General features: G+C 38.7%; 2 protein-coding genes across 4 annotated transcripts; one reads left to right on the top strand and one right to left on the bottom strand.

Annotated features, from left to right (window-relative positions):
* Positions 1 to 53: 53 nt before the first annotated feature.
* GFM2 (GTP dependent ribosome recycling factor mitochondrial 2) lies at positions 54 to 19,969 on the bottom strand. Of its 3 annotated transcripts, none has more exons than XM_032205883.1 (21): positions 19,629 to 19,969; positions 19,446 to 19,535; positions 18,853 to 18,937; positions 17,675 to 17,720; positions 16,496 to 16,593; positions 15,328 to 15,453; positions 14,859 to 14,947; positions 13,570 to 13,658; positions 13,254 to 13,314; positions 12,979 to 13,164; positions 9,735 to 9,815; positions 7,649 to 7,797; positions 6,949 to 7,089; positions 6,770 to 6,869; positions 5,801 to 5,990; positions 4,472 to 4,548; positions 3,825 to 3,963; positions 3,453 to 3,638; positions 1,881 to 1,996; positions 1,446 to 1,628; positions 54 to 938 (listed from the first exon to the last, which is right to left on the bottom strand). In XM_032205883.1, the coding sequence occupies exons 2-21, from the start codon at positions 19,506 to 19,508 to the stop codon at positions 810 to 812; spliced, it is 2,334 nt and encodes a 777-aa protein (XP_032061774.1). In that variant the 5' UTR covers positions 19,509 to 19,535; positions 19,629 to 19,969; the 3' UTR covers positions 54 to 809. The 3 variants fall into 3 exon arrangements, with proteins under 3 accessions (XP_032061774.1, XP_032061776.1, XP_032061777.1); XM_032205885.1 differs by having other exon boundaries at positions 19,828 to 19,969; XM_032205886.1 differs by having other exon boundaries at positions 19,872 to 19,969.
* A 243-nt stretch (positions 19,970 to 20,212) lies between these two features.
* NSA2 (NSA2 ribosome biogenesis factor) lies at positions 20,213 to 24,704 on the top strand. Its single transcript, XM_032205660.1, has 6 exons — positions 20,213 to 20,294; positions 21,081 to 21,268; positions 21,932 to 22,082; positions 22,403 to 22,582; positions 23,572 to 23,764; positions 24,424 to 24,704. Exons 1-6 carry the CDS (start codon positions 20,292 to 20,294, stop codon positions 24,489 to 24,491), a joined length of 783 nt encoding a protein of 260 aa, XP_032061551.1. The 5' UTR covers positions 20,213 to 20,291; the 3' UTR covers positions 24,492 to 24,704.
* The last annotated feature ends 975 nt before the right edge of the window (positions 24,705 to 25,679 follow it).

Below are 25,679 nucleotides of genomic sequence, written 5' to 3'. Positions count from 1 at the left end.
GAGCAGATCATTTTTATTTAAAAGTGTCTTGTCATTTGCTACTTATGTTGATAATTGCAGAATTGCAAATCACAAGTTAATTGTAGTACACAGCAAATCAGAACCACTTAAAGCTTATATCAATCATTCTTAAAGGTCAAAAGAAATCCTCCCCGAACATATCCAAGATGGTAGGTGGGGATTGCTGCTGGGGGAGAACTCTGCCTTTCTTGTATTTTTTGAGCAGATCTTACTCAATGTACAGAAGCCTGCACTCCAGGTACTTGGTAAAGCAAACTCAGGCAAAAGTTGCATCCAGTGTCCTGAACTCTGTTCCGAGTTGGTTTCTAACACTACAGGAATATTTATATTTGTAGAGTTCAAATTGCTTCTTAACCATATTCTTGTAGTTAACTGAAAAGAACTCAAATACAGCGTAGCAGAACTGTATTTATCTGTAGCCATAAGCTTCACAAACTTTACTTAGTAAAGTAAGAAACAGTCTTTATAGCACTTAATAATATAAATCCTCTTCACAGGAATGCCCGTTACTTCTCATTGTAGATGTCTGTAAGATAAGGACTGCCAAAGCAGCAGATTGCAGCCCCATCCCTGGTTCAGCTGCTTTGCAATTACAAGCCTGTGCCAGAAGAACAGAGTCTCTTGAACCTTCCCTCGGACAGTCAATAGCACAGTCCCCTCGTTCAGCAGCTCACTCACCATTTATCACGAGTTCATCACAGAAGAACATACTTGTCTATCTGAACAGTCTCCTGAAAATATTTAACAGGGAAGACAGGACAATCTTCTTCCTTTGCAGAGCAGAATGGTCACACCAACCCCATCTTCCTTTGCAGAAGTGCACTTTGCTCTTGGCTGTTCAGGGCTTGATAACTGGCTAACTCCAAAGTAAAGGTTGCTGAGCCTGATGTTAGAGAACGCAAAACGGTTGAGTAGCCCTGCACAAAACAGAGAATATATGTCACTTAGTTTAGGAAAAACAGAAGATAAATTATCACAGAATTGTTATGGGCCCAGAGAAAAACAAACAGTAATAAGTATGCTGCAACATAGTATATATATATGCATGTATATATATATTTCATATTACAGTATTAAAGTGCAACACACACAAGTAAATTAACCTAGTAATTTCATTTTTTTTTTAATTAAAAAAAAATTTCTATTCTCTTTAAAACCTTTTTTAATTTTTTTTTTTTACTATTTCTGACTTAAAATTGAAAACATACTGGTTAACAAACTGAGTCAGGCCCAAAATACTGCTAGGTTTGCAAGTGCAGTAGCCAAATAGGCACTACCACACTGCTACCCCTCTGAATAACTTCCTTCAGTCTTTCAATAACTGAAATATAATTAGAAAAATCCATTCCAAATTCAATCATCTGTAAGAAGGAAAACGATCTGAAGCCTGTGAAGCGTTTTTATGCATTAAGGTAACCACATACCATCATTTCTGCTAGTGGAACAGCAGCAACCACAACCCTGTTATCTTGACGACTCTGGATTTCCTGAACACTGCCCCTCCGTTGCGCAAGGTCAGCAAGCGCTGCACTGAGATGATCTTCACTTACTGTGATTTCGAGGTTCATCAGGGGCTCCAGTACTTGTATACCAGCTTTTTTCAAAGCCTACATGGAAGGCAAGGAGAATTATGCTGAATCTTTTTTTTTTTTTTTTTTAGAAAATTGACATAAGAAATGCTTACATAATGTAAGCTAATACTGCCACTCACTCTGATTCTCTGCTTCCAAAAGCTATAAAATCCCCAAGCCAGGGTTGTCACACTGTCCAAGAACAATTACCAGATACTGATACACATGTATTTTCCCTGTGATACCTGATGCTACTGTGTTCAACAACAACTTCAGGTTTTGCTGTACCTTTTGCAAGCAACGGGAGACACAAGCTGATACCATTGTGTGGGAGGTGTCAGGATGCATTGTCACTGATTGCACTGTCACATCTATATCCTGAACTGGGAATCCTAGCAAGGGTCCTAGCAAGGAAAAGAAAGAAAAAAGCATACAGAAAAAACAGGCTTTTATTTTTTTTTCAGAGTATTAGGACATGCAGAGGGGGAAAAAAAAATCAGGATTGATTTGGAGTCTCTCGTGAATTCTCCCTCCCTTCCTCTTCTCTTTGCTATGCCTAAAGGCATGACTATTTGTCTTATTCCTTGTTTCATGACTTTACCTAGCTTTGCCAAAAGAGAAAAAGGAATGTAGACTTATACGTTCTTATTCACTTTACCAAAAACAGTTAACGGTCAGAATTTAAAGTTCCCGAGTGCACTCATTCAGATAGCTGTTCCCAAACAGTTTTTTTAATACATTGAGATATCTAAAATGTATCTGTTGAAACAAGACCTCATCTGAAAAAGTAAGGAAACCTTTTGTTTAACCTAAAGCGAGAGTATCTTCTGTACTTTCATTTTCAACAGAGTGTGATCACGGCAAATGCCTAATACCAACCCCCCTGCAAGGTTAACTCAATTCCATAAAGAATGAACTGCTTCTCTAGTAACCTAGATAGGTTATCTCCCTCCAGACGAGGGCTCTCAACCAGACCACAAAGTGCATTAGACAGGATGGAAGGCTTGAACTGCATCTAAGGAAAAAAAAAAACACAGAGCTTTTTTTTTTTTCCTACAGAAAACATGGCCAGATTCATTTATTTAAAAAGGAAGAAAGCCCTCAGCAGTATTAATTTTATATCACTAGATATAAAACTATATCACTTGACTATAATCAAGACTCATTCCACAGCCAGAGTTAAGAACACTTTCCAACTCAAAGCAACACGGAAAAGAAACACCACATGCTGCCTATTCTGCATTAATTCTTATTTATTAATCAACTACTTGTTAATTTTGCTGTGAGGGAGAGTGTTTAGGCCACGAATTATTAAACACATCTTGTTTTGAACTAAATGTGAAAGACAGCTCTTTAGAGCAAATTTCAAGTATAGACTTCTAATTACATAAGACTATTTATCGTATTCTTTCACTGATTTAACATAGTGAAAATCAGGAAAAAAAATCAGTAACTTAAAGAAGTGTGATATTTAAATGTTGGCCTCAGAAACCAGTTCCAATCACACCGCTGTGTTCTGATGTCCATCAAGCAAAAGCCTTATTTGTTATCAAAAAAATAGATCAAAAAACCCACATCAAATTCAAGGATTTTTAATCATTGTTGAATGATTTATTAGAAATCAAGTTTAAAACCAAAGGCATTCTGGCTTCAATTGCCAGCATGGCAAAAAGAGTGTTTGGCAATTTTTGTAGTTAAGATACTCCTGGAATATTCCTTTGCATCCAGCATTAACAGGTAATAAACTTTAGTTTTCAAGCTACCAAAGCGATTTTTCCCCTCCTAGAAACACACTGAATTGCTTCTTAGAAAAATACGGCGAAAAGTTATGCCAGTATAGCTGTCATAGCACCTCTTTACCTTGAATGCATGAATTTGTGATTCCATTTTCTATAGCTCCCTGAAGTTCCTTCGGTAGCATTTCAATGACACTTGGAGCATACTCAATAGCAGGTTTTGTCATTGCTCTGTCTGCCAACCTGGGCCTCACCTCTAGCTCTGTGGTTACAAAGTGTCGTTTATCTCCTACTGTTTTATCCAATACATCTGCAGGGAAAAACAAAACAAAACAAACAAAAAAAAACACAACACACATTTAGAAAAAACTAATACATATAAGTAACTTTCAGATGAAAGTTAAGTAGTTGAGCCTAATTAAAGGTCATTTCAAGTAAATCAAGGAACAGAACCAGATACAAGATGCTCCTTACATTTACCCATTCACTCCTTTACCTGTGGCTTGTGCAGCATTTAGGATGGTTTCTCTGTAGGCTATCTGAAGAGGTCCCAAGTAAGTTTCTATTCCATATTCACGTTTGATTCGGTCATGAATGATCTCTATGTGTAGTTCTCCCATGCCACAAAGAATAGTCTAGTAAGATGAAAGTTAAGAGAGAGGTAGAAAATCTTGCAAACCTATCAAGCTTTTAAAGTGTTGTTTAAACAAGGACTCACAAGCTTTTAATAGCTTCTTAAAAGTATTTCAAATTCTAAGGAGCCTAGAGAGAAGAAAACAGGACTACTTTAAGTCATCCAAACACCCTAAGTGAAATAGCAATTACTGCTGTAAGACCACTACAAAAAAAAAAGAACATATTACGTTAGCTTACAGAGTACATAATTCAAACTCTTCTAAGCTCATGAAGAACTGTCAAAAACATGCAGAGCATGGGAAGTCCTCCTTTATTCTGTAAATTGCACGTGACTCTATTTTAGTTTGAGGCATACAGCTTTGTACATGATACGAAGGCATTTAGAGAGTCCTTCTCATTCAAGGGAACCTCAATATGCTAAAAAACAAACAACTAACCGAAGGAGTGGTCTTGACTGTTCTAAAATAAAATTTGATTATGAGATGATGAATAGAAGATTCATCTTACTTGTCCTGTGTCGGGATCTAGCTTCACTTTTAAGCTTGGATCTTCACGCTGAAGGCAGCTCAATGCATTATCCAAGTCTGTAAGTAAACATCAAACACTCAAAAATCTCTAAAGAGACTCCGGTAATATGAGAATCAGAATAAAGCCTAAACATCACTTTCCTCCTACAGTCATATTTTATTCTCAGAAGGAATCAAAAGGACCATGGAGAAGCATATCTTTTGTAGACAAAGACAACTCAAATTACAAGCAACTTGTAACTTCTTACTCACTCCAGTAAATTAATTGCATGCTAAGGAGAGCTTTCATGATTGATTTAATTTCTTAAGTAGCAAAATTTAATGACACCAAGCAGGAGCTCTGTTGCACTCTGTGCAACTTTTGGAGAAAGGAGCTTTTTAAATAAAAAAATATAGTCCCACTTAAAAATAATGGCTTACTGTAAAGAATAGTTAAAATTTAATCATAAGAGTACAATTTTCCAAGTCATATTTGGCACTTACATAAAGACATAATTGAACATGCCAGTGCGTCAACAACTCAGTAAAAAGTACCGCTCCTTTTTTATAGACGAGAAGAATTGTCAGCCAGCTCTTATATGATTTACCTACATATTAAGATGAGTTCAACAAGAAAAGGTTCAAATGCCAATCTTTTTTGTGATTCCCCATTATGTTGCTCAACTGCCAAAGAAAGCAGCTATAAAAAAGCAATGACTCAAAAATAGACTCACAGCTGAAACTGCATTTATTCATTTTACAGACTTTGAGGAAAAAACAACTGAGACACCTCACAACCCACTGGCTCAGCCTGTGGGCGGGTGGTTCCAAACCTACATTACGCCTTGCTCCATTCCACTAGACTACAGTAGGACTTGATTTTCCTTTCCCTTCACCATCAGTCATGCTCAGCTTTGCTGGAATGAAGTTGCAGAGTGTTGGAGGATGTATTTTCAAAGAGTGAAGCAATCAGGTGTTCTGGTACAGATTCTCTGGGAAGGGCAGTTAAGATTAAAGGTCACACTGCATGGGTGAACCCTAACTAGACTCTTGCTAAGTGAAGAGTTACACTACAGCATATAACAGCAAATGCTGACTGAAAAAAAAAAACAGTTCAAGGTTAACTGTACTCAGAGACAGTAGGAACAGCAAATCTGCATGACTGTAGCAAAACTAAGCATGATAGTAAAGAGGAGACAAATGCCTCCAGGTCTTCTTTCAAAATTAGTAGTTATTACGTTTTCCAGACACACACAAAAAAACACATTAATAATAAAATAAGGATACTGACAACCATAATCTGAAATACTTTCACGTAGCTACATTGTACCTTGTTGCTTGGCCATTGAAGGAGGTTCAATGGTACAGAAGAAGACGGGCTCAGGAATCTCAACACCTGCCAGCAGAAGACTCTCCACATCGCTGCCACTCCTCCGCTCTCTGCCAGTATCCCTTCCAGCTCGCTGTGCTGCAGCTACAGCTGAAGCCTTCGATGACACTATGGTATCTCCAGTGGCACTCTATATGTCAACCCCCAGTGACCCACAAGTGACAGGAAGGGGGAGGAGAGAACAAAACAATTAAACCAAAAGCTGATCATTTCTCTTCCTCAAAACCATCTGCGCTACACTCCGCTGATTTATAAACGATTACTGTAACTTCTCTACACAAATAATTAAACTGATCTGGAAGATGAAAATATGTGCTCAAGCTTAGACTGATATTTCTTTGTCTTGTTCACTAGATTTTAAATCTAGCATAGCAGTCAAGATATAAAGCCACAAAATACAGTGTTGGTAAAAGAAATCTTGCCTATGAATGCTAAAATTGGTCACATTTTCAAAAATCTGTGCAAATGATACCTACACAGCCTATTCAGGCACTGAAACACTGTATTAGTAAGCCATCTAAGAGAAGTATGAAACAAACATTCTTGAACTTAAACTGTTGATTTTGGTTAACTTATTTGCAACATCACTCTCCTTTCCACTGAGGTCTCTCCATGGCTTTACACAGCATTGGTACTGTGAGAGTTGCAATATAAACGTAAGTTCAGAGCCCTACAGCTTCAGTGTTCAATGCTTTCCATGTAATCAGCCCTGCATCTCCCAGGTCTATTACCAACATTTGCACAGTGTAATTTTTGATTTTAGGAGGAAGTACACATATACTTCAAATAAAGTAAGCTTATGTATTTCACAACAATCAAGACAAGAACACGTTTGAGATACAGTATCACAGAAGTACAAAGCACACTAGTGAAACAAACTTTCTTTCAGAATAAAGTATTTTCAATTACCTGTTTTAACCCAACAGTAAGGGCAATGTTGCCAGGCATTAGTGATGGTATTTCAATTTGCTGATCAGCAAAAGGCAGGAGCAGACGGCTTATTCTCTCCCTACAAATGAAATTCTTGAATATTTCATGACTAACAGACATTACGATGTTACACTAAAGCACATCTTACTCTTACTCACGTGCAACTTTTGTTAATATTATATACAGCTGATTGAGGTTTCAGTGAACCTGAATAAACACGAATGAAAACCAGTGGTCCACGACATTTATCGTGAAGGACTTTAAACGCTAGGGCACACAGGTCATCTTTGTACCACTGCCTACAAAACAGAAACCACAACAAAAAGCATACTTGTAGGATTAATATTCTTCAAGCTCATGTTTACATAAATACCCACTCACTTAAGAAGCTGCGTGTTTCTTATTGCACTATTAGCAGAGGCAGATTTTTCTTAAAACAAACAAACAAAAAAAAACAACAAAAATACAATGTAATTTATACAAAATATATTAACCTAAGCAGTGCCAGCTCCAAAAGAATGCGTAAGAGGCCATATACCTTAGCCAATATTAGAGATGATCCGTAGACCCCCGTTGTAAAACGCCGGTATCCTCAGATTAAAAATAGATTTTAAGTTCTAAAATTGCAAGTTTGGCAATTAGAGATACGCATGCAATTTTAGTAGCACTGGCCAGAGCAGGTTCAGTACTTGAGAATATTTTTAAGTCTGTACATCTTTACTGTTATTTAACATCTAACAGCAGTAAGCATTTTTAAAGATATTAATGGTTTCTTAACGTTTTTTTTTAAATTTTCTCCTTTTATGCTCTCCTACTCGTTTTCCTTTTTGCTGACACTGCCTTTCTTCTTGTACTTACAGAAACTCATATGATCGCTCATTAGGTGCGGGCAAGTACATCGTAATAGCGTCCAGTAAAGGCTGTACTCCTTTGTTCTTCAGTGCACTGCCACAGAGTACAGGTACTGCTTTCTGAGCTAGTGTGACCCGGCGTATAGCAGACTGTAGCTGCAAAAAAAGTAATTTTCTGTTAACATACAAACCACACTTTAACCTTAAATGGCATTTCAGCTCTTGGATATTGCTTGCTGTTCACATATCTAGGAAATGACAAGCTCATTTATTTTTTTCCTTTTATTTATAGAAAAGGAAAGACAGAAAATAAAATGTTTACTACAGGTAAAGAGTGCCTTTTCACTTCATTAAATCAGTGTGTCTGTCTGCCAGTGCATCTATCAGTGTGTAAAAAAAGCACAAGGACAAACCAACAGACCTTAAACAGCGTACTAAAACACCACTGACATATAAATCACTATCATGTAATCAGCAGCCTTTGCAGCTAGCAATAAGCATTTAGAAAGTGATTCCAGCAACTGCTTGAGAATAACTGGGCTATGGCAAGCAATGTGCACGACAGGTAATAAACATAAATATAGCTATCCACATAGGTCTTGAGTAACAGACTGTACATACTGCCCTCTCAGGGCACTCCAACCTGCAGCACATCAGCAGGTGATGTACAGCCAAGCTACTTCTCTGCCTCAAATGGGAAGGGGAAGAACTGCTTGCAGCAACTCCTCTTGCACACACAGGTTTTTAAAAACAGTTATTTTTATTGGTCTTTTCATTTAAAGAAGTTACTGTCACATTGCTGATGAGTTCTGTCAGCTTCCACTTCTCAACTTGTAAAAGTTCCTATGTTCTTTTGTTTTAGACAATATTTTGTATTATATTTTTAAGTTCTCATTTTATTTATGCAAGCCAGTCTTCCATAGCAACCTTACTGTGAAAGGCCATGTATTCCAACACAAACTCAACAAGCATAAATATGATATTAATAGTAAAAAAAAAAAAAAAAAAAGAATCATTCATTCACTTTTACATTAAAAAAAAACATGTTTTAGCAAGGTTACCATTTTTCCAATCAGATCACATGAGATTGTGTTTCTAAATTCACCTACAAAAGTCTCTTCATTGTGCTCTAAATCCATACTGGGCAGGTAAAGTTACAGTTTGGTCTGCTAGCACAGGTTTTGTTTGATTTTAATTTTTAGTTTGTTTATTTTAGTGTTTGTTTATTATAAAAATATTTGAAGTTTTTGTGTACCTAAAAGTTAATTTTAAAGCACAAACACAATAAATTTTCTTTTGAAAAAAACAGACTTTACACTAAAAGGGTTTTGGATAGAAACGTAGGTCAGCTCTGCCACCATAAACAGTGAGGCAGGACCACAGCCTGAATCATGAGAAGCCCTACTAAGGTCAACAAGACTACCCATGTGTACCACTTCTCGTACTTGCTGTGCAGTCCCATATTTATTTAACAATATAAAACCCCAAACATTTAGAGGTATGTTTCCAAACATAACATCACTTGCTCAACTCCAAATGAACCACATATCCAAATGTTTAGATGCTAAAATAAAAGCCACTGGTTTTAAGACTTCTAAACATTCGAGGTACATCTGCTCATGTTCTTTTTCTAATATTCCTTTTTATTTGGAAAGTTTTACTTCACCAGTTTCAACATGCAACGCCTGAAAGCCCAACTAATTTACAGTAACTGAAGTGCTACTTTCAGGAGCTCAGACAAACCGGGTTGACTCTACTTGGAAATTCCATTCGCCTTTCCCTAGAGTCTTTTCAGCATCCAAAATGTCAATAAAAATCATCCTTAACAAAGGTTAAACTATTTTTTTTTGGTAGTTTTGTTTAACATGTTTGAGAATCACTGTTAGTTCACTATCATATATAACTCATACTAATTTTGAATGTACTTTGTCTTAAATTCAAAGTACTATAAAAGCTAGTGATTTGTTGATTAAAAATTTCACATCTGCAAAATCATAATCTTCATGTGCCAAAAAAATAAAAATAAGTAGCCCTGATATTCAGAATGACAGCTAGTAATAACTTATTTGTAGATAATGAAAGGTAAAAGTTACCTTGTCAGCTGGTATTATGTCAAAATTTTCACTGTATTCTCCTAGAACCAGTTCAGCAAATTCATCGTCCAGATCTGCAACCTTCAACAGAATAGCTCTGTTTTACTATTTGGTATACAGCAGTTTCACAGATGAGTCACAAGTCTTACTTATTTAGAAAACGCAGCTAAACAGAATAGGAATCAAGACTTTAAAGACACCAAGTATCAAACTCAAACTAAACAATACTGACGATGCATTCCATATCTCAGATTCCAACCCAACTCCTATAGATCCTTTTCCCAGTTTTACAAAAGTCATTAGCCTTTTCACATGAAAAAATAAAATCCTTCCTTTATATTACAGAATTTAGTTTTACACAATAAAAGTTTGCCCTTCTCTCAACAAAAATGTAACTATTGTAATAGCTAAGGAAAGTGTGTTAAATAATAAAAAAGAAGATTTTAATTATTTTCTGCTTGTTAGCATGTGCTAGGTAGGACAAGCTTTTACAGTCCTTTCCAGTGCTTCAGGGCTCTTGGTCTACTTCTGCAGAACAAATCTCCCCAAAAGAAAAAAGCAAGAGCCTTTAGGGAACCAATTTTACAAAGAAATCTATGCAAATAAAGGTTTCAGGAAAACATGGGGTGGGTGGAGAACTATCAGCTTCATAAAGCTGCTGTCAGATAAAACATCAGTGGGAAAGAAAATGCTTGTACATCTCCTTGAACCCGAAAAAGCCTGCAGCCATATAGTGTCATCACAAGTATATAACTGAATATATTTCAGACCTGTAAACAAGGTGAAGTCTGAAGTAACCAGCAATTAACTTTTGTGAGAGAACAGACCCAGCTGGAAAAAAATAGGCAAGCTTTCAGGGCATTTTAACCTTCATGTCAGCGGCTCAAAAGTCCAATGGATCTTTTGTGTTTTCAAGCTGTTCCAATTAGCTTTAAAATAATTAAATACATTTCAAACATTGTCTCATATACACCTTTGTACTACCACACACCTGCTACAACCCTAAGGCACTACACTCCTTCTAGTGGCTATGACAGCAATTAACCAAATACTGAAATGACTCATTTCAGACGTCTGAAGCGATTTCTGAAATTAATTCATTCAGAAATCTAATTAAGCCAATAGGAAAAACGTAAGAGATAAAGGAAAACATTCATTTAGTCAAATGAAAGGCAAGCTTACAAGATGACTAGTAGTCAAACTACTAAATTTTACATTATTTGTGATACAAAGAATATTAATAGAATAGAAAGCAGGGTAAAAAATATTTTAGGAACACAAAGTTATCTCAGTTATCACAGCCCTGGCCCGCCTCTTCCTGCTTCAGGAAAGGACTGGAAATGAAAGAGTGAAAGGAGCAGGACGGGACCAAACAAAATCAACACTGTTTTATGAAGCTTTCCATCTAAGAAATTTTTTAAAAGGACAGACTGAGTAATAACACTCCCACTTAAAACCTGCATATTTAGAAAACTAGATTGCATATGTGTTTTGCTGAACTTGATGCAATACTGAATGGATCTCTCTGACAGGTGTTTCAAAGGAAACTGAAAGTCCAGCATCCTCTGTCTATGCACTTGCACATTTTCCAAAGTTGCATGGAAGGCAGGTCTTCCAGCAAAATGGATCAATACCTCAGGCAAATGTAACTTTTAAACTTCCCATATTTTCATTTATAGCAGTAAACAGTCAAATATAATCACTACTACACTTGTAGGCCATATAAAAGCGACTGCAGTTTTAGACTGAATAAAAGCAAACAGAATGTAAAATAACTTGTTTTAATGGGAGAGAAGTATTGCCTGGAATCTCTCAAGTGCAACTAACTTTTCTGTATCATTACATAAATCACACAGAACAATTTGGGATTTCATAATGCCAGCTGAGAGAGGAAAAACAATCTGGACAGACTATTCCAAATGTTCTGCACTGTTTAACAGGCAGTTAACTCCTACTTTATTATTCTTCCTTTCTTTACCTCTTCTATACTGTCTCATCTGTGGGAAGCATGTTAGGATCCCAGTATCAAACAGATCATGTTTCTATTGCAATTCCTTAGCTATACAGCATGACAATTTATGGAAAACAAATATATTCTTGTTATCTCATACAAGTTATCATGGACTTTCTGGATGGATCCGGAAAAAGGTTTATGGTGAGATTCAGCTGCCTCTAGCACAGCATTTAGTGTCATTCTGAACAGACTGTGACATCCCATCCAGCTTCTAGCTGCCACTCCAGGATACAGATACCCCACAGGTCCGGGTCCCATGTGCTAGGCCTCATGTGAATGTCCCAAGTATTTTTTCACAACTAGGATGGCAAAAGATTCCACATTAGCCATCTTAATACTAAATTTAGTTTTTAAGAATTTTAAGGAGTATTTTCCATTTTGCATATGTATTGTGCAGCCAGGGAGTCTGACTCTCTCTATTTAGTGTGTTTTGCCATCAGACGTTTGACAGATGTAGAGTTAAGTGAAGAAAGTGGGAAATTCAACAAGAACGAATGCAGAACTTTGTACCTGGGATGGAACAAATCCATGCACTGACACAGAATGGGGACGAACTACCTAGGAAATAGCTTTGCAGAAGACAACCTGAGGGTCCTGCTGGACCAGCAAGCCTAAGTCAGCAGCGTCCCCTTGCAGTGACAAATGGTAACTGCATACTGCAAGAGTACACCCAGTGGGTCAAGGCAAGGACTTATCACTTTGCACTTGTGAAGCCACATCTTAGACTTTGATTTTAGGTTCCCTCTCACAAGAGTGACTGATAAATGGTGAGAAATCCAGGGGGATATTAGTAAGGTGGTATGTTGGATTGCAGCTGGAGACCCAGAGAGATGACCATCTAAAAAAGGTCATCTAAAGAGGAAAACAAAGGATGTTAAATGCTGCCTCCTACTACCTACAACCTGAACTGGTGGTGGGACTGTTTCAGGGAAAAGGGCCAGATTCTTTACAGGGGCGCGCAAGGAAATGACAAGAAACACTGCCAAACAACACTTCACTACAAGGACAATCAAACACTGGGATATGCTGCCTAGACTGTAATTTCCACCCCTAGAGACCCTGAAAACTAAGCTGAACAAGGCCCATAACAACATGATCTAATGCTGAAGTTAGTCCTGTTTTTATCAGACCACTGCACTAGATGTATCAAGAGGTCCCTTTCAGCTTAATTTTTTCTACTGTTCTAAATAACAGTTTTAAATGTATTATGTATTTACTTTAGAACTTTACTTGTTCTATTAAGGTATTTCTAGCATCCTGGACTTCTTGGAACAGGTTGGGATCATCAGTCTCTAGCAGTGGCTTTTGCTCAAAATGTTTTCCGTCATCCAAATCAGAAGTAGGTTTCCAAATTATTTGTTCCTTAGTCACAACATCAACCAGTCCTCTGAAAGTCTTGGCCTCCCCAATGGGCAACTGCAATTAGAATTAGAGAGTTGCAGAAAATTAAGAAGGAAGTTCCATTCAAAAGAAGAGAAATTCCTAAGCTTAATTTCTACGCTTACCTGTAAAAGCAAAGGTTTTGTCTTCAACTTTTGTTTGATACTCTCAACAGCATATGTAAAGCTGTATCAAAACAACAGATATTAAGTTACAATAAATTTAATGATACAGTAAAATTGGTTTACTTTTCCTTACTTATTGTAAAAATTAATCCTACGATTACACAAAAACATGCATCTGCATAATTGAAGATATGTATACATGTAGGATACATTAACATAATTTACTATCTCTGTGCTTAACAAAACAACTTAATCTTGATTAAATTAGATACTATTACAAGGTTTTTAAGAGGGACTAAAATAACTGTATAAATACCTTGCCCTGTTTTTGTCCATCTTGTTTAAAAAGCAGATTCGTGGTATCTGATGTTTGTCTGCTTGCCTCCAGACTGTCAGAGTTTGTGCCTATACAAAGACACAAAACAGCAACATTAACAAAACAGCAACATTAATACTATAGTTGAACTATACGCCCCCCAATATCTTCATCTTACACTGCCGCTGCTGAGGGACTGAGTTCAGAGTAGAGAAGGGAACTGTGCTGAAGGCGTTATGACACCCCCTTATCTAGCAAAGTGTATGAACTTCACAAGCAACTTCATCACAGCTCTTCCCTCAGCTGTCACCATGTCCCCTCCTCCACTAAGGGCACAAAGTAACATAACAAAGGTAACACAGAGAGAAGTGTTACAGGGGATCTATGCTGAAAGAACTCAGTAATGTTCAGGCTTAAGACTTTATTGCCAAGGCTTAAGTACACATTAGCAAGTATTTCTGTTGCTACACAAACAACACTAAAAACTGCTGTGGTTACACTGGTAATTTGTGTACTGCTGAGCCATTTGTGATGGTCATTTCTATTTAAAAGTTAAAACTGGTACATATGAAAATCAGTTCAGGTTCAGAAGTGGTCTCCTATCAATACATGGACATAATGCAAGAAATCCCCACGTTTTTTTAAAAAAAAAAACAACAAACAAACAAACAACAAAAAAAAAACACCACACAACAAAACACACAAAATCACTGCTCTCATTTTTTGTTGTTGGGTGTGGGAGGGTTCAGGCTCGTATACAATGGTAAACTGAACACTGTATTCAAAACATTGAACTTTTCTACAGAATTGAACCATACACGTTATAAACTCAAATTCCAGCCTGCCTACACCTTTTAGGCACTATGCTCCAATGGGCATATTTAAATAGGTCTTTGGGGAGGAAGAAATTCCAGATGAAAATTATTTATTTCTTTACATGGAATTATCTAATGAGACGCTCGTTTCTCTCTAGTGATAGAGCTAGCCAGAAGCATTCATGGTAATCTGCATTTATTGACAGCAACAAAAAAAAAAGGCAACAAAAAAACCTACAAACAACAAAAACAGACTTAAGTGGCAATCCCACTTACTTTCTTCTTGGTAGCAGAGAAATTCCTGTACACTTATATAACTTAAAATTAAAACGTTCAGCTTTCTGAAGCTCAATTTTGACCAATGCATGAACGTAGATAACATATAGAAACATCAAAGTATTATTGTTATTATTTCAGCATCTTTTAAGTCATTAGGAAAACAAAACAAAACAAAACATTACCAGTCATTTTTACCTCAACACCAGCTGAAGCATCAAACACTGCTACTGCTCCATCCAGAACTCTTAAGCAGCGCTCAACTTCCAGTGTAAAGTCCACATGACCTAAAAAACAATTGAAAGAATTCAAATTCGTCATTTGAATTATGACTGCCATAATTAAAACAGGCAATACCTACAGGTCACTACAGTTTTTTTTTAAATGCTAAAAAACATGTCAATATGACCCTATCTCCACTTTAACAGAAATACACCCACCAGCCCTTGAAGCACACCGACTGTACCTGCTCTAAATTTAAACAAGCCAGATCAGGCTCCAGGAGGCAATAATTTGTCAAGGTCAACAGAGCTCAGTACAGGTTTATTTACTGCATCAATTCAACCAATTAAATATTGCACCACATTCAAAACTAGGACCTAGGCACAGCAATACCTCACCTCATCTACTCCCTCCTAGTTAGAGGGGTACCACTAAAGCACAGTACCTGGTGTGTCAATCAGATTGATTCTGTAGTCCTTCCAGTCAAAAGTAACAGCAGCAGACTGAATGGTAATACCACGTTCTCGTTCCTGTACCATAAAATCTGTCACTGTGTCTCCATCATCAACATCTGTGAACAGAAAGCAGGGTTACAGCTGGGTATATAAATCACTCAAAGGCTGAAGTTGTCCTGGAATAAAGGTGGAGAGAGAAATTTGGAAATGCTTTCTGTTTTGTATGTGTACAAGCTATGAAAACGGCCCTAGTTCATAGAACGATGTCAGCTCATTTACCCAGGCTCCCTGTCTAAGCAACAAACACTCTGCAAGTCAAAGACCAACTATTCCAACAACATTTTATGTTCTTAATCAAAGAACAACACTGTGTAGAAATTTAAAGTGACATCACTATGAGAAGCTTAAGAAAATAAAGCAAAGTCCAAAACCATGAACAAACCACACTTTTGAATACACTGGCTGTACTCGCTGTATATGATCTGGTATTTTAAAATGTAATAGTTAAAACTTAATTAAGTTAAAACTAGAATTATGTTAAAAAAGCTACGCAATTTATTATTTTTAATAAAAAAGATGCAGCCAAGCTTCCCACCAAGTTCAATCAATCCACTAGCCAAGTATCTTCTAACGCTCTCATACAGTAGAGAAAACAGAATTAAATTTAAAAGGTCAAAAGGCAGCATAAATAAAGGCTGCCGTGATCCTTTCAATATTGAAGATTTCTGAGAGAGTTGACGCTGCAAGGAATTCACCCTGTGTTAGGGCTTCCAAAATAAATGGTTACTTTTTGGTGATCTGGTTCCCTAACACATCAAAAGGGAACTGGAGAAACAGCCTTGCCAAAACAGTCAATGAACAATATGTAAAACAAGGAAAGCTTCTGATTAAATGTTAAGCAAATCAGAGTGACCTAAAAATAAAAGAAAAAAAATGCATTTGTGAGCTCTTAACTGCCTTAGAATGTAAATGCAACTGTGTTAGAATGTAATAGAAAATGCATTATAATTTCCCTTTATTGCAACGCAACTTTTTTGATACAATAAATATCTATGATAAAAATTCCACCAGCAATCCCTAACTGCCTTGTGTATGATTGCTAATATTAAGTCTTTCAAAGCCACTTAAATAAAAAAAATAAAAAAAAAAAAATCTAACCTCCAAGTGTTCGTATGTATCCAGAATAATACAGCATTCTCTCTGTTGTTGTAGTTTTCCCTGCATCAATATGGGCCATGATGCCAATGTTGCGGATTCTGCATAAAACAAACACATTACCTTTACTGTGGTAATTTTGTTTTCCAGTGATGTTGGTTCTTGCATAAACAATTCATATCCATTATGATGAAGATGAATCACACGAAATGAGTAACATTTTTCCTCTACTGCTTAACTGATATAACGTACATGCTGATCCTGAAGCATGTTAGCACTGAAATAGCAAATTTTCTTCAGATTGGTGATATTTGAGAGTATAGGAACAGTTTAACATGTTTCACTTCTGTAGTAGTTTGGCGTCATTCTGCACCCATCTGCCCTCTCCACAGAGAAATACCCCCATTACCTTTTGTCCATCCCTATCCCTAAGCCATGGTAACTAAAGCAGTCTGTTGAATTTATACTCTTTATGCACCAAATCTAGCAATCAATTTCTCATGAAGTTGTCCCTGATTCTGTTCATCCAAATCTTCTTTTCTGAAGTACCTTGCACAGAGGCTACCAAAGCTACTTCACTGACTCTGCACACCACAGGCTTGTGGTCAGCCCCCATATTCACCATTAATGGTAGCTGAATTGGCACTCAAGACAGAGGTAGTCTTCCAAAAGAGCTTCATCCCTCTGCCATTTCTTTGACAGCTCAGCCCCTAATTACTTTGACCTCACTACGAAGGCCCTTATCTCTGTGACTGAGTGCTCCTGTAAACACAAAGTATGCAGTCCTGCCCATGGTGGTGGTCCAGTTGACAAGAAATTCCTTTCTTCATTTACCTACCAGTGACCACTGTGGACTTTGAGTTTCTCTAAAAGGTCAATTTTGATGGTGGTTATGATTTTAAACTTTACGATTAAACAAAAAAAAAAAAAAAGATTATGATATTTTATAATATTGGTTATGATTTTGATCTTGAATGTGACTCATATTTTTACCAATCCAAGACCCTTCTGACATGAGCAACCATTTTACACCAAAATGTCAGAAATCTAAAACTAAGGAAGTATTAACTGTTATTTAGAACATGCACTTAATTAACAGGAATAGCAACAACCCTCAACATTGTACCACATCAATTCCCTTTGCTCTCGGTTACATAGGGAGAGTAAATTGGCATGACATACCTGGATATATGAGGATTAATGACAGAACGTAGAGATTTAACATCTTCTGGAAACAAACAGAACAAAGATTTGTCAGGTTGATCCCAACATAGAAGCAACAGATTTTCAACAAAATCAGGTATATTTAAGAAAACTCCTAAAAAGCTTACCAAAAACAATTCAGACAAAGCCACAACTCACGACAATCCCCCTAATCCCTACCCATCTCAATTTTCTTCAAAGACATATTTACATTTGCAACAGGTCTCACTCTCTTGCTCTCTCTCACACATAAAACTCTTCAAAACTTAGAAACAACACAAAAGAGCCAACACAGAAAAGTATCAACTGAATAGCAAAATCTTACTCTGCAGAAGCAGTAACAAAACATGCCACAGTCCAAGACAATTGCAATGCTGAAATTCATCTGAATACCTTTCCTGGGTAGAAAGAAAGCTGACCTAGACTAAGAAGAGTTTTAAATTTGTATTTTCTTAAAAGATACTTCCCCTCTCATACATTATTTAGTTGCTAAATAAGCTGCAAATTGTGTTTAAATAGAAGTTGGCTACTCACTAGTGACCAATATTTTCATCTCTAGTTTCTTCTAAAACACTGCAGGAAAAAATATGCCTGACTCCTAATGCTAATTTGTATCAGTTGGATTCCATTCTATCTCACTGCTGCTACTCAAAAAACAGCAAAAACTCCTTTTAATAGAAATTTTGTTTTCCACACACCTTATTCTTCTTATTCTCTTTTACCCTAACTCTGTGAAGAAAATAGACTAATGATAACTTAGAACTTCCTTCTCTTTAATCACAGATTCCTGATTTATTACCCCTTGTCCAACACACTGGCTATCATCAGCTACTTGATAACCGATTAATACTTCAAGCAATTGGATAGGGGTTCCAGCACACTTCACAGCTGATTTTTTATCCATCTCTATGTTTAATTTTTCTTATTTCCTAAAGTCTCTATACTGTACACCTACAGAGAAAACAAAAGAAATACAAAGCATTTCTTTTCAGGCCTTGATCCTATTAACTATTCTGCACTTGAAAACACAAATTTTATAAATAATGACTCAAAAATATAGTAAAACTTAGGAATTATCTTACTTGTTTTAAAATGAATTCCTACTACTAAATCATAAATTAAATTGAGAGAAATGACAAAATATTTTAAACTGATACCTGGTGAACAACTGTAGCTTCTTTGACCAGTGTTCTGCCATGTCAGGCTTAGGACTTTGATTTTTGTCTTCCTGAAACAGGCATGCTAAAACGGAAGGAAAAAAAGAACACAAAAAAATGTCATCAGCAAAACTAATAACTAAATACAAATCAGATCTTGCACGAACTGACATTCATTAGATATTTACATGAACTCAAACTGCCACCTAGTTGGAAGCAGAAGTATGAAGATGGTAGCATCACTGTTTAAACCAAGTCCAAACCTAGTATCATTTGGGAATTCTTGTAAAAATCTATGATATTATCAAAACAAGTTGTCAGTAGCCACAGTATTCTAAATATGCCTAAGTATTTGTTTAAATAATACAAATTTAAGTCAAAAACGTTGTGTAATCCAAACCACAGGTGTCTAAAAAAAGGTTAGAAGAAAACACAGCTTCCCCATTCTGACCCATGAGAAGCCCAATTTCAACATGAATTCATTCATGCTGTTCAGATACCAACTCCCCCTGAAAATGTTTACTTTTTTTTCTTCTTCTTCTTTTCCTCACAGTAAAAGAGTCAAAATTTAGGAAAAAAAAAAAAAGGTTTACCTCGCTGCAGAGTGTTGATAACTTCAATGCGCTCATCGGAAGTTTCCTCAGGGGTCTCAACATCCTGGCTCCTGTGTCTGACGCTGTCCCCTGTTAAAAATAAATAAAATATATATATAAATAAATAAATAGACAGAGCAAATGCTTACAACAGAAAGCGTGTGACTGTACTTCTACAGAAACCTGTTGTGGAGCTGGGTTCGCTTTCAGGTGGGGTTACTGCTTTTCGGGTTAAACCCGCTCCAGATTAGCAAAGGCAGGTCCTGAGGGCTCAGGGGGCAGCAGCACAGCACAGGTCCACGAGCGCAGGGCACATTGCTCGTTTCTCTGACGATTTCACAGCCCAGGAAGCAGCACAACCCATGGCACAACCCACACTCACGGTGAAAACGAGCTCCAGACCTCACAGATCAGCGAGGCACGCACCGTTTTCTAATCTTGCAGGAGCGGGGGGCAGGGAAGAGCACATTCTTTGAACAACAACAAAATCAGATTAAAAACCGACACAAAATCTCCACAGCGGGGCCGGGCCCGCCCCGTGCTGAGGCGCCGGCGGAAGGCGCTCCCCTCATCCCCTTCCCCGCCGCTGCCCGGAACCGCGCCGCGCCCCGGCCGCCGGCCCCGGCCTCAGAGACTGAGCCCTGCCCGCGGCTCCGGCCCTGCCCGACGCCTTCTTCGCCCCTTTGTGGCCCCGCCGAGCCCGGTGCCGGGCTCTGGGGACCCGCAGGAGGCCGCCGGGCCCCGGGGAGAAGCCAGGAGCCGCCGCCCGGGGAGCGTTTCCAGCCGGGGCGGCCGCGCGGGGGGACCGCCCTCTGGGCAGCGCGGGGAGGCTGCGGGGAGGCCGCCATGGTGGGGACGGGAAGGGGCAAGCGGGGACGGGGGCGGGTGTGGGGTGTGGGGACGGGGTTTGGGGTATGGGGAGGGGGTATTGGGGGTGTGGGGACGGGGTTTGGTGTATAGGGACGGAGTTTGGGGTGTGGGGACGGGGTATTTGGTTGGGGGACAGGGATGGAGTACGGGGGTGGGGATGGGGTCAGGGTATGGGGTTTGGGGTAGGGAGACATGGTGTTGGGTTGGGGGATGAGGGCGGAGTTTGGGGTACGGGGTTGGGGTGTGGGGAGGGAGTTTGGGATGTGGGGACGGGGTTTAGGGTGTGGGGACAGGGTATTGGGTTGCGGGACAGGGACAGAGTATGGGGGTGAGGATGGGGTCAGGGTTTGAGGTTTGGGGTATGTGGATGGGGTTTGGGGTATGTCAACGGGGTTTAGGGTGTGAGGAGGGAGTTTGGGGTGTAGGAATGGGGTATTGGGTTGCAGGACAGGGACAGAGTATGGCATATGGGGACAGAGTTTGAGGTATGGGGATGGGGTATTTGGTTGGGGGACAGGGATGGAGTAAGGGGGTGGGGATGGCGATGAGGTCAGGGTTTGGGGTAGGGAGACAGGGTATTGGGTTGGGGGATGGGGTATTGGTTTGGGGGATGGGGACGGAGTATGGGGTATGGGGACAGGGTATTGGGTTGGAGGTCAGGGACGGAGTATGGGGGATGGGGTTGGAGTCAGGGTTTGGGGGATGGGGGATGGGGATGGGGACAGGGTTGGATTTGGGTTTGACCCCGCTGCCCCGCACCCACAGCCGCAGAACGAGCACATTGAGCTGCACCGCAAGCGGTATGGATACCGCCTGGACTACCATGAGAAGAAGAGGAAGAAGGAGGGCCGGGAGCCCCACGAGCGGTCCTGGAAGGCCAAGAAGATGATCGGGCTGAAGGCCAAGCTCTACCACAAGCAGCGCCATGCTGAGAAGATCCAGATGAAGAAGACGTGAGTAGCTGCTGCTCCCCTGGTGTCGGCTGGACATCCTGGCACTGGGGGAATTCACAGAGCTATAAAGAGATAGTTGTTGTTTGGTCATATGTTGCTCTTAAATATTGCTTAATTTTTAGGATAGAATGGTTAAGGTGTTACCTGGCCTCCCCTCTTCTCAACTCATGTGCTTACTGATACAGTTAACAATTCTGTTCCTAAAAGCATTTGTTAAAATAAGCATTAATTAGCAGTAGAAATGACAATTACGTAGCTACGACAACAGAAATACTGTATTGGTTTTGATCTTACTGGCTTTAGCACTGTGCAGATGTGCTTGGCTGTGAGGGTTAGACTCTTTGCTTTAAGCTATTCAGAAATTCCTTAGTAAGAGCCAGGCGTTGTATTCCTGTCTTGCCAGGAATTGACAGGCTTTGATGCACTCTGTAATCTGTCAGCTGTTATATTAAGAGAAATAACTAGTTTTCCATGAAGAATATTTAGGATTACTCCTTAAATATAAATAACATGCTACGTTACATTGTTTACAAATATCTCTTTTTTAAAAAAAAATTTGAGTAGGCACTACCTGAAGTAGGAGGCTATCATATCTCAAAATGTTTTTTTTCTATTCTTAATACTGCATGCATTTTCAAAAATACCGTGTTTCTTTTTTTGCAGCATTAAAATGCATGAAAAGAGAAAGACAAAGGAAAAGAACGATGAAAAAACACCTAAAGGAGCTGTACCAGCATACCTGCTGGACAGAGAAGGCCAGTCACGGGCTAAGGTTCTCTCTAACATGATCAAGCAGAAGAGAAAAGAGAAAGCGGTAAGTAACTGTATTAAAAGCCAGATACTTGGTATTTATTGTGACAATGATCACATTGTGGCATTAATGCTGAAACAAACTCTAAATATCGATACTATATGAAAGCTGAAACTGAAAAGTTTACTAGTCTTGAACAAAGCACATGCAAGGTCTTGATTTTCATAAATTTAAATATTGATCAAAATAAGTAGCTATAAGGTATATTAAAAAATACAATCTACAGGTACTCTCTTTGGTTATATTTTATTTTATTCTTTCGTTGTCTCCTTTGATTTAGCAATGGCACATCTGTGACTTAATGACAACTATGTTTTCTGTAGGGGAAATGGGAGGTTCCTGTGCCAAAGGTCCGTGCTCAGGGAGAAACAGAAGTTTTAAAAGTGATTCGTACAGGGAAGAGAAAGAAGAAGGCCTGGAAGAGAATGGTTACAAAAGTCTGTTTTGTTGGAGATGGCTTTACTAGGAAACCTCCTAAATATGAACGATTCATTCGACCAATGGTAATGTTCTTGAGACTTAAAGAACGTTTAAGTAATAATTATCTTGACTTGCTGTTCTGAGTTTGGCAAGGAAACTTCCTTGTGTGATAACGCACTTCATTACTGCTGATTTAGAGTGTTCTTAGTAGTTTTCTGCAGAAATGTCAACTTAAATAACCGGCAGGTTGGGAGATACCCCTGCAGTCACAGACATTGCCTGCAATGGAATGTTTCCACTCTTACTCAGATGACACGAATGAGTTAAAGCTATGAGCTCTCATATCAGGAAGGTCTTTAGGAGAGGTACTTTGAAAACTTTGGTCTTTTTCAAGCTACTGTGATTCTGAGGCTGACTCAGTTGTAGGACTCAAGTACTCTGTCCTCCTGGTTTGCTAACGAAGCTTGAAGCACAGTGGTGACAGCATACAAAGGAAATGCTCTTCCTGCCTGGCTTTTTATTACACAGCTGTAAGGAACAGTGTGCAGGCTCTACCTGCCTAGCAGTGCACAGGAGGGAAGGTTTAGTAAGACAACCGAGTTTTTATATAAATACAAAGTAGAAGCCTTGAATAGGTTTTAAATGACACACAAAGGGTTACGGTACTTAGTGGTAAAGCCCACCTTAAAGAGCACAGGTCCTTAGCTAAAAAGAGGTATAATAGATGGGTGTTTAATATTTTGTAACGTGTGAAAGGTTTTCTCAGGTTTACAAGAACAAAGGAAACGTTTCAAGTCTAAAAACCAGTAGGACTGTTAAATGCTTTACAGTAAACTCCTCGTTTCTTCATGGAATGTGAACCACCTGTGGTAGCAAGTATTATTCTTGAACTACTCTTGTTTTTTATCAGGTTCTTAACAAACCTGGCATTTTATACTAGGCAGATGACATTCTGTATTCTGGATTGTTTCATTTTTCCCAGTCTGTTAAAATGCATAAAGCTGAGGACATAATGTGCTAAATTAGCTGTGAGAGCTTAAAAAATAAATTGTTCCAACTCTTCGTGCAACAGGGCTTACGTTTCAAGAAGGCACATGTGACACATCCTGAACTTAAAGCTACTTTTTGCCTGCCTATCCTTGGTGTAAAAAAGAATCCGTCTTCCCCTTTGTATACATCGTTGGGGGTAATTACCAAAGGTACCGTCATTGAAGTGAACGTGAGTGAGCTCGGCCTGGTGACACAAGGGGGCAAAGTTATCTGGGGTAAGTAGTTAAACTAGCTGCACTGAAGGACTAGCTTTAAGTCTTTATTGACTGGTGTATTGTGAAGGCTCTGTCCTGTAAAACAGATCATCGTAATTTATCCATGTTACGTTTTGGCTGTAGCAGAAGCAATTACTGGACAGCTATAAAAATGATAGTTTTAATATTAGGCTTTCAATTCAGACTTTCAACATCAAATTAGGCAAAGTTCAGAAAAATGAATTAACTTGTTTGCCTGTCTTGCATTAAGAAGTGTTAAAAGTCCATAAAGACCTAACCGTGTAAGCTATGAATAATCAAGTTTTCAGTGAAAGTTGTATGTAGAAGTGTCTTCATTTCATCAGGCTAACTTCTTTTAACGCTGAGGTTGATATGGACAGCAGGACGTGTAGCAGAACTTGTGATTTTTTTTAAATGTACATAGAACTCTTGAGGATGCATTTACATGTATAAAAACAGCCAGAGTAGTATATTGTGAATGAAAGTTTGCAGCTCATCAGAAAGTATATTTAGGTTTCAGAATGCTTTCAGTTTGGGAACTGGAATTTCTTCCCCTTGTAAGGAGAGTTGTGGATTAAACTTGCAAACATGCAAAATTGTTATTTGCTGCATAGGCTACTTGAAGCTTTTGTAGACATTTCCTTTCATTTTCTCTTTAGGGAAATACGCGCAAGTAACAAACAATCCAGAAAATGATGGCTGTATTAACGCAGTTCTCCTCGTCTAAGTTGTGTTTGATACTAAGCATTGGCCACTGACTCTTAAAAGTGGTGCAGTTTAAACAAGTTTGGAAGATCTCTGGAACCTTCGACCATTCAGCAACATTGGCCCCACAAGCTGGTGAGGAATTTAAATGCACCAGAAAGGACTGTTCAGATTTATAAACTGTTCAGCTGAACGCTGTCTAAAATAAAGTAATTATATTTTCATGCTTGGCTGACATGGTGTGCATTTGAACTAAATCTTCTTGTCAACTGTACAGGAGCAGTTGCCTGGCTTAGATAATATTCTAAGCTCACAATAGGAAATAAAGCCATTATCTCCCATGATGGCCTACTGTACAGCTGAAGTAACAGAGCAGCATGTGAACTTGCATTCAGCTTCTGGGAAAGCAGCAGTGTTGGAAGGATGCAGACTTACTGCAGACAGACATCAGAAATTGAGCACTCTAGTTTGGTACTTGCCCCTGTGGAAGCATGGGGTGGGCTCACAGCTGCAGTGTGAGGGTGTGGGAAGGGAAGTTTACCAGAAGGGGCAATTACTTTCTTCCTGTTACCTCCGTTATTTCTCCCCCTTGCATCCCTCACTGCATTTGTGGAAAGAATAATAGCTGTAGAGCAGGCAGGCAAGATATTAACTGTTTCATAAGGTAAAATTCAAGAAGTTGTAGGGTTTTTAAGACAATGTGATATTTGAGAACAGGGTGATAACACCGGTATCACAGCTCCTTGTAGTTATCGTGGGTGCTTTAAAGTCACAAGCATCAACTGACCAAGGTATATATCCATCCTCAAAATGCAGGAAACACGCTGCTTTTACACTGACTTCCTCTGATGCTGTATACTGCATCAGTCATCTTTCTGTCAAGAGTTTGGTGGTAAAATTTCAATACAGACACACAGCATTTTATAGTCCTACTCTTAAGCAGTACTTCACGTCAAAGCAAAGGAGCTTTTTAACCAAAATGTGGTCAAGTCCTTTTAAACATTTTTTCTGATTTATGAAGGCCATCTTATTCCCCCAGCACCGTAAGAGGGAAACTTTCAAACAGAGCTCTTATTTCAGAAGCCAAAATGTGAATAGTCTGGGGCTTGTTTTTGAATATAGAGGGAAGTTTAAAGCCCAAGGTGGCTGTCTGCACCTATCACACATGCAACAGGCCACAGGGAAAGGCAGTCTGAACAGCAGATTATAG

Source organism: Aythya fuligula, chromosome Z, assembly GCF_009819795.1.
Source record: "Aythya fuligula isolate bAytFul2 chromosome Z, bAytFul2.pri, whole genome shotgun sequence".
NCBI classification, from domain to species: Eukaryota; Metazoa; Chordata; class Aves; order Anseriformes; family Anatidae; genus Aythya; species Aythya fuligula.
Note: the sequence above shows the minus strand (reverse complement) of the source record. Positions and strands in the feature narration are given on the sequence as shown.

Bases quoted from the DNA above. Each gene is read 5' to 3' on its own strand.
- NSA2 (XM_032205660.1), top strand. The intron at 21,269-21,931 runs GTGAGTAGCTGC...CTTTTTTTGCAG, and splicing joins AAGATCCAGATGAAGAAGAC to CATTAAAATGCATGAAAAGA. The intron at 22,583-23,571 runs GTAATGTTCTTG...TTCGTGCAACAG, and splicing joins AACGATTCATTCGACCAATG to GGCTTACGTTTCAAGAAGGC.
- GFM2 (XM_032205883.1), bottom strand. From the start codon at position 19,508: ATGTTGAGACCCCTGAGGAAACTTCCGATGAGCGCATTGAAGTTATCA. The intron at 18,938-19,445 runs GTAAACCTTTTT...CTTCCGTTTTAG, and splicing joins TATCAACACTCTGCAGCGAG to CATGCCTGTTTCAGGAAGAC. The intron at 6,870-6,948 runs GTGAGTAAGAGT...TTTCATTTGTAG, and splicing joins AATATTAACAAAAGTTGCAC to GGAGAGAATAAGCCGTCTGC.